At 38.2% G+C, this 8,941-nt stretch overlaps 1 protein-coding gene across 1 annotated transcript in view; it reads left to right on the top strand.

Annotated features, from left to right (window-relative positions):
- COL4A1 (collagen type IV alpha 1 chain) overlaps window positions 1–8,941 on the top strand; it is a 175,162-nt gene that overhangs the window by 160,080 nt on the left and 6,141 nt on the right. Inside the window, exons 48-52 of the mRNA XM_019523837.1 lie at window positions 240–452; window positions 1,616–1,793; window positions 4,419–4,533; window positions 5,696–5,868; window positions 8,459–8,845. Coding sequence (XP_019379382.1) covers window positions 240–452; window positions 1,616–1,793; window positions 4,419–4,533; window positions 5,696–5,868; window positions 8,459–8,540 — 761 coding nt within the window. The 3' untranslated portion in view covers window positions 8,541–8,845. The remainder of the gene's footprint in view (window positions 1–239; window positions 453–1,615; window positions 1,794–4,418; window positions 4,534–5,695; window positions 5,869–8,458; window positions 8,846–8,941) is intronic.

Raw genomic sequence — 8,941 nt, 5'->3', positions numbered from 1 at the left:
AAGGTTGCCTCCCCTCCCACACTTCATTCTATTTTAAGATTAAATGCAAAACATTTTGCCAAGCTTGGCTTCCTGATAGTTTTAAAAGTTATCATTGACCGTCTGCATAGTCTGCACAATAGAGTGTAGTATCAATATAGTAGCTACATAAATTGATCATGGATATGAAATTGACTCAGGGACTAGTTAATATTTTTAGAGACAAAAAATGTGGTAAAATGTGAATTTCTCTGTTGCAGGCCCAAGAGGATACCCAGGCCCACCAGGCCCTGATGGCTTACCTGGGGCAATGGGTTTACCAGGTGCAGCATCTGTTGCTCATGGTTTCCTCGTTACTAGACACAGTCAAACCACCGAGGAACCAGCATGTCCATTTGGAACTAAACTCATGTACTATGGTTACTCCTTGCTTTATGTACAAGGCAATGAAAGGGCACATGGTCAGGATTTGGGTAAGAGAATACAGAATGAATCATTTCAGATGTTTGCATACATTGCCAATGACTGTGCTGTACAGTTTTATTCCACTCCAAACTAAACAAATGCAGCTCCTATTAATACACTTGTATTTCAGGGACAGGATAGATGACACTATTGCATTTAGCACTCCCAGCGCTTTATACTTTTGTGGTATTATACAAATGTGTATTAATACACAGGGGAAACACTGAATTTTTTTATTAGGAAGCCTCAGAAATGTAAGAATGGCCTTTTCCTTGCTTTGTCCTGATGTTCTGAGGCTGCTGTTGGCAATATTTGAATGGGAAAAACTTGTGCTTCTGTAACAGTTCCACATGGTATCATCAAAATTATGACATTTGAGAGCTCAGATACATACACAGAATTCCAGTTGACTTTGGTGGGGAACAGGTAGAAGCCAAAAGCATACAGGGTTGTATTAACAGGAGCATCAACTGCAAATGAAGGGAAGTGATTCTGCTGCTCTATTCAGCACTGGTGAGTCCTTACCTAGAATATTGTGTCCAGTTTTGGGCCCATCACTCCAAGAAGGGTGTGAAGAGATTGGAGAGAGTCCAACAGTGATAAAAAGGAATAGAATCCCAGAAAGCATGACCTGTGAGGAACGACTGAAAAAACTAGGGCTCAGAGAAGAGAAGACTAATGGGAGCGGGGGCATGGGAGGGATTTGATAACACGCTTCAAATACCTAAAGAATGATAGAGAAGATGGAGATAAGACTATTCTCAAGCTGCAGCTGAGGGAATTTAGGCTGGATATTAAGCAGAAATTTGTGACTATGAAGGTAGTCAGGCATTGGAACAGGCAACCTAAAGAAGTTGCAGAATCATCATCCCTGAAAATTTTCAGAAGAGGGTTAGACAAACATTTAATCCTTTCCAGACCTATTTCCCTATGAAAAGGGTCATATTGTTATGATCCTATGCTGCCCCTTAGGTCACGATCTAGAACCTAGTGGGATTTTACTTTGAGTCAGGGAATTTAATTAAGTCATGTAATGAGTTTCAGAATTAAGGGTGCAGTTTAGCACCTTAAATATTACAGAATGTGACCACAGTTCATTAATTGAAATATGCCAGATGCCACTTTTTAATAGAAAGGAGTTAACATATGAATCATTTATTTGTACCTTCAGGCACAGCAGGAAGCTGTCTTCGTAAATTTAGCACTATGCCTTTCTTATTTTGCAACATCAACAATGTATGCAACTTTGCATCAAGGAATGACTATTCCTACTGGCTGTCTACTCCTGAACCCATGCCAATGAGTATGGCTCCTATCACAGGTGACAATATCAAGCCATTCATCAGTCGGTAAGTACTGCTTCTATTGAAATTGCTGAAGACGTATTAAAAATGCAGTGACTGGAAAATTTTTCTTCAACGTATATTTTAATAGAAAATGGTTTTAAAGAACTATAAAAGAAATGTCAGAAAAAAATCTTTATTCAGAACATCCTTACTCAGAATTTTCTATTTTTTTTATATGGAACTATTTAAATGGATTTTTTCCCTTTCACTGGAATTGGATGAAAATGAAAATGCTTGCTTGCTTGCTTGCTTTCTTCTAAAAACAGTAGGGCAAATCCAAACCAGGAAATATTATTTTGATACAAACTGAAATAGAAATTTTATTTAATATGTTAAAAATTCTGCAAAAAGTTGAGTTAAACAATAAACAATTTGAATTGTATTCAAAATTTATTTTACAAGTTATTCCTGTGTTTTCATCACTCAGATAGCTTTTCAAGGTTCAGTATCTTTTCCTGTTTGAATTGTTCCACGTCAGCTTTATTTGTCAAGCCGTATGCTTCCACACTTTGTTCCTTACTTTGACTATTGCTTTGATGCTTCAATATAACCATTGTTGTCTGTTGTAAAGCACACTATATTGCAGTGGTACCCAGTTGCAGTATATATACTAATCATCTTTTTCTTGTAGAGATTATCAGCTGTCAAAAATAGATATCATGCCATTGGAAATAATTGACATAGGTTAACACCATCAGAGGATTTGGCCCTACATTTTTTAATCATTTCCTCTGTTCCTTCTATAATTAATTTCTTTCTCCTGTAAAATGCTAACAAACTATGGGCCAGTTCTTTTAAATGTATGTGACAGTATAACTTCCCCAGACAAGCTGTATAGCTGGACCCTGCTTATATGTGCTATTTCTTTATTTAATTCTATTTTTGGTGCCTATTTTAGTGAACATCAAAATGTAGGTGCACCCAATATTTTCAAACGTATAGCATGATTCTGGCTGTTTGTGTTTCGGACATGCTTTAAAGCAGCCTGATTTTTCAGAAAGGCCTGAATGCCCACCTTCTGAAAGTTAAGCCACTTACAATGTTTTCAGTCAGGCACCCAAAATCACCTTGACTAACTTTAGAAATCTTGACCTTTAAAAGCCAGTATTGAATATTTGCCTTAAATTATCCACTGCCTTCTGTGTATGGAGCACCTTCCTTAGATGCTATGCAGTGTTGTTGGACCCTGGATACTAAAGGATCAAAGTGGGAATAGCACAGGATGAGATGATTTTAATGTGCTTTTTTATGTCTGCACATGCTGAGTGTAATTTCAAAGCAGAAGGCTTTGTGTTCTTTCAGGTTCTTTTTTTTAAGACTGTTAAACCACCAATATACTGTATCAAGAAATTGAAAAGATGTAGAAGTGTCACCTGCCCATCTAGATTCAAGGGACTATTTTGTTCTGAGGTCCTTCACTGATGCATCAGGAATCTTTTGAAGTAATACAGAGACAACTTTTACATTTTTCTGTTTCTCCCCCTACTTCTCTTCCTTTGTGGTGTTTCCTAAAATAAAAATCCATAACTACCCTGCCGTTTCTTAAAATAACCATGCAGCCTTTGTGCTAAAGTTGAAGGCAGCATACATATCCATGTAAGACAGAAGACATTCACTCTGAATATCTTTGCTTTTGTGGATTTATCAGAATCCAATTTAATCCTTGTTGCACTCACTCACTTTACCATTCTGATGATAGGATCCAGTTACTCACTTTTTAGTTACCTCAAACCAAGAGGTCAGTGCTTAATACAAGGAACTATTTTAGGATTGTACAAGCAAGGAACTGGTTATCCTAATCCAATGCCAAATATATCGACCCACTGAATTGTAATTGCAATCACAGTTTTTTTTGAATTGCAATTACCTTTTTGGCAGTTTAAGAAAAAGAGAGAGACAGAGACAACCAGCCCCCAAAGAATGACTAGACTTTGTGTTTATGTCCCAATAGTTTAGAAATACAATATTCTTACCACACTTAAAAGGATAATTGTTTGCAAATATCTCTGAAGGTTTGTATTTCAAGTCCAGAGCTCTAGTTGGTTGGCTAGCTGTCCTTTACTCAGAGATAAGGACCACAGACTTAAACAAAAGGCACTTGTGCAGGGAATGCACACAAAAGATTCTCTTTACATCTTTGATTGGTTTCCAAAATAAGTTTTAGTTCTTGCAAGAGTGCTGGTACACTCTTTAGAAGTCGCACAAGGTCAATGTGTCGCTGTCATTTGGTCCTGTCTTAAACAGACTTTCTTGTCATGATTGCTTGAGGACTTTCGCATTTGATCATTTCATCTCCTAGGTAAAACAACAATATGGTACAAATGCCACCTTTGAAAAATATAATTATAGAGAAAAATGGGATAATTAAACTTACTTAAATAATCAGTTTATACTTTTAAAATAAAGTATAATAATGAAAGTAAAAATAATGAAACTTGGGTATTCAACTGTCCCTAATTCATAGGGGAAGATGACTGTATTGCTGGTATTCCTGTTGAAATAGTCTGCTTTGGTTCTGTTATTTGACATATTATGATACCAAATTTCTTATTGCAATAATTCTTGAAAGGAGACACAAAGAGTTACTATCAAAGTACATAGAGTTTCTTTATGTCCCATTCTTCATAGATGCTCTGTATGCGAGGCTCCTGCCATGGTAATAGCAGTTCACAGTCAAACAGTTCAAATACCATTGTGCCCTGAAGGCTGGAGTTCACTTTGGATTGGTTACTCCTTTGTAATGGTAAGTGTACTGTGATATAACTTGGGTTATTTGATAGATTTATTGCATTTGTAAAGATATGGCTATCCAGGCCACTTCAGAGAAATGAGGAGGGTAGAATAGGTCTCTGCTTTTTCTGGTGACTTTAAAAGGATGTTTATTACTCAGTTGCTATGTTAGAATAATTTAGTAATAATTCTTGCTGCAATGCCTTGCCACATAGTTTGCCTCACAAAACTTACCATTCTTACATCATTCGTAGGTTTAGTACAGATACAAAGGACCAAATGAACACTGAGACTAACATGCCTTACAATTACTTCACTGTATCTAAGCTGTAGCACTTTCCTAGAGCAATATAAGCCTAATGCTTGGACTGTTCATCCTTTCTTTATGAACAGGACCTGCTTTAAAATATAATTTTAAGCTTGGGTCCAATCTCTGTTGTTCTAGGGCACCAAATACTGTATTGAGTTTGACTGCAGCTCAGGCTGGCATACCTGAGCTAGCTTTAATCTAGCTAGCTCAGATACTGGTAGTAGTCATGGAGCTCAGTGAGAGCTGCAAAAGTCGCCTGGGAGCTTGAGTAAAAACTGAGTAAGCTAGGCTATGCTGAGTGCTGTACTGCTCAGCCTAGCCTAGCACTGGTACTAGTTACCAGTACCTTAGCCAGCTCTTAGAGCTGTGCGAAGCTTTGGTCCCTGATTTGATTCGGCCGAACTCAGTGGCTGAATCTCCAAATCCGAACGGAATCAGGAGACCCTTTAATCTCTCTGAATCGAATGGGAACCCTCCAAATCCAAATCAAATACAGCCCGTTTCGCACACCCCTACTAGCTAGTGTCAAATTAGGCTGGCATTGGTTGTAATGACACTTTTGACTGACATGCTCCCTTTTTTATGAACAGCTCTGTGGACCCTAGATTACTGTACTTTCCCTGATTGCCTTCAACTTCATGCTCCTTCCAAGGCCCAAGATAGCCTACCCTTGTTATCTTATTCATAGATTCCTCCCAACCTTCCTAGAATCCCTTCTCCCCACATTGGTGAAACATTTTTTCAGAGCAGGAGAAAAACAGCAGGACGTTCTTTCCCACTTCACAGAAAAGATGGAAGGAAATACACTACTGTAATTAAAGAATTAGCTATTTCTAATCTAATTGCATTTTTTGCATTTCCTCAGCATACCAGCGCTGGTGCCGAGGGCTCTGGGCAGGCTCTGGCATCTCCAGGTTCTTGTTTAGAGGAGTTCCGCAGCGCTCCTTTTATAGAATGCCATGGTCGGGGAACTTGTAACTACTACGCAAATGCTTACAGCTTCTGGCTTGCCACTGTAGAGAGAAACGAGATGTTCAGGTAAGTTATGGCTGATTTCGCCTTTAAAAAAACCAATATTTGTGGTTCGGTGCACAGTTGTAAGAGCAACAATCTGAGATTAGTTTCAGAATAATAAGAGCAGTGTTCTAGAGCAGTGGTTCTCAACCTTCTTAGACTCAAGTGCCCCCTCAGAAAATGTCAGCTCTTTGCTTTCATTTGTTTCTTGACTAGAAATATAATAGAGCAATTCTTCTGCTGAAAAGAACTCAGAAATACCGCAGCAGTCCAGCAATGTTTTTAACACCACTGTTCCTATTTGAAATCTCAAGGTTTATCTTGTTTGCACACCTAACAGTGCTAATATTGTGTGGCACTCCACAGCACCCTTGAAAGAATCTCAAGGTGCCTCAATGTGCCATGGCACCATGGTGGAGAATCATTGTCTTATAGTTTAATAATAATAGTCCAATTATTGGTTGAAGTCCATCTGGATGTATTCAGTTATCATTTTTATAAAAATGATATCACAAAATACCTTTGAGGGGGAATAGTATATTTTGCAGTATCTACAGCATGTAACGTTTGCAGTATTTCTTTCAAAAGTATCTAAGAGTGTTCCTGCTTCCACTCCATCTGACTTTCACCTGTGTGACCTCAGTCTTTGTTGGCATAGATTAATGTCTTGATTAAAATTAACTTAGAGCACACCTCATTGCTATATATTATCACATAAATTAGGGCAGATATTAGCACATATTAGAACAACTACAAATTAGAACATCTTAAATTTTGTTTAAAGACAGGAAACTTAAAGAGCTTGAACAATGATTTACTGTCCACCGGTGCAAAGAATGACTTTGCTGGAGGAAGTCTCTTGCTGTATAATGGTCCAGAAATTATGAAGGAGAGTAGGATTTCTTAGGGTGATATTTTTTACTGAATTGACTATGTAGTTTGGGATAAACCTGGATCAAGAATAAACAGAAATGCTGCTGTCAGTGTTTCCCACAGTAGGCAGCTATTATGGTGTCTCACTGCTAGGTAGTTAAGAAGCAATTCATAACCTGCTTGTCAATAGCAAACAGCAACTCCAGAATGGACACAGACAGATGTAACTTATATTATTAGTATTTTACCTTTGATTCTTTAAAGCAGGGGTGGGCAAAATGTGGACTGGGGGCCGGATGCGGCCCGCCAGGCCATTCTATCCGGCCTGAAGGGCCCCTAAACATTTCGAAAATTAATATTTATCTGCCCTGGGCTGCTTGTCATGTGGCCCTCGATGGCTTGCCAAAACTCAGTAAGCGGCCTTCTGCCCAAAATAATTGCCTGCCCCTGCTTTAAAGGGTAATTTTCTATCAGGTTGGTTAAAGCTTTCTTAGTTTAGGGATTTCTGTCATCTGTCTGCTACTTTTTCATACAGGTATTATGCTGAGTACGCTAGCGTAAATGGGTCTTCTGTCCAAACCCTGAGTGAAATTCACCCTTTTGCAAAGGAACCTGTTCACAATGTCAGTGCCATTTAGGTTCTAAATGGGGTGGGGGTGGGGGACACAAGCCTTGTGCAACCCTTCCCCCACCATGTATGAATAAATATCTCAGCACAATTCACGGTTTGACCCACATAGTCCTTAATAATTCAAATATACAGAATAAATATATGTCCCCAAGTTTTTTTTAAGCAAGTCTTTAGAGTTGAAGAGCAGGCAAAACTAATATTCCATGCTAGGGTAAAAACTGATCCTTAATAAAGAATAAGCCTATTCAGAAGACAATATAGAAAAGCCAGCAGTTGCACTTGTATGCATGGTGTCTCACACAGAGCTTCATTCATATGCATGGTTTATGGATGGTTTCTCCCTCTACTAAAACAGTACAGCACTGACTAAGGGACCAGCCCTGCGACTCTGACTCACCTCCAGGCATTACTAAACTGAAGGGATGTAACTGATTTGAAAAAAATGCACATCTGTTTCAAAATATTTTACCTCTGCTTTTTATGAGTACCTCCTTGCAGCTAAGCTTACTATAGAGACCAAAAAACCCTGAACCCCAAAACATCATTTATTTGACTTCACTTGATGCATTGTCATTTAAGCGAGTGTTTCACACAGGATCAGTGAGGGAGAAGCATCTTAAAAATAATAAAATGTTTCTTGTAGAACCAGAGATATCAATAGGGGGACCCATGGGAAGTCTGTTACCTTAAACTACTTGTGATATTAAAAAAAGACAAAACAAAAAGCCAAGCAATCAAAAACTAAGAAGAAAAAAAAATATCTTGCCAAATAACAGTTTATATATTTCTAAGACTACAGATTAAACAAGTAGTATTTCCCAGTTTAAGAAAAAACTCCAATCATTAGACAACTCTGAACAACACTGCACCAGTTGGAAATCACCAATTATTATAACTGATTTTCCAGCGGAAGTGGTCAGATGTCTGAAGTGAGCCAGCCACTTCAAAGTGAAGGTGTTGAGGGGATGGAAATAGGAGTATTTAACCCAGCTGCTGGTTTCTTGATCCAAACTTAACCACCATCTTGCGATATTGCCTCCTTCACAATAAGTTTGCAAACTGGTGTTTTGGTACTACCCATCACTGAGAGTTCTTTTCTTTTTTCAATAGGAAACCTGCTCCTTCAACTCTGAAAGCGGGGGACCTACTCTCAAACGTTAGCCGTTGTCAAGTCTGTATGAGGAAAACATAATGACTAGAATTTCAATTAATTTCACACAACATGGTGCTATTTGTTTAACAGCAATGAAGCCTAGACATGTATCATATGTACCTCATTGTTGTCCCATATGAAAACAGTAAAGTGCCTTTTAGGAACTTGCGTAACTAACACACACTGCTTTACTGGCCCTGTACTCGCTGAAGAAGAAAAGAGACAACAAAGATAAGCTTCAAATGTTGACATGCCAAGTGGCACTTTTGATCAAATAAATTTTTTATATAAATGCAGTGCACTGATAGTATAAAATGCCAGAGTTCATCCAGAAAAATACAAAGGTGGAGATATGCAGAGTTAGACATATATAGCAATGTAGATATATAATGATGGAGATATTCAGAGCTGGAGATATTCAGACTGGTAGATATACAGAG

This window comes from Gavialis gangeticus, unplaced genomic scaffold (genome assembly GCF_001723915.1).
Source record: "Gavialis gangeticus isolate Ggan-Ray unplaced genomic scaffold, GavGan_comp1, whole genome shotgun sequence".
Lineage (NCBI taxonomy): Eukaryota > Metazoa > Chordata > Crocodylia > Gavialidae > Gavialis > Gavialis gangeticus.
This window is presented reverse-complemented; position numbering and strand designations above follow the sequence as displayed.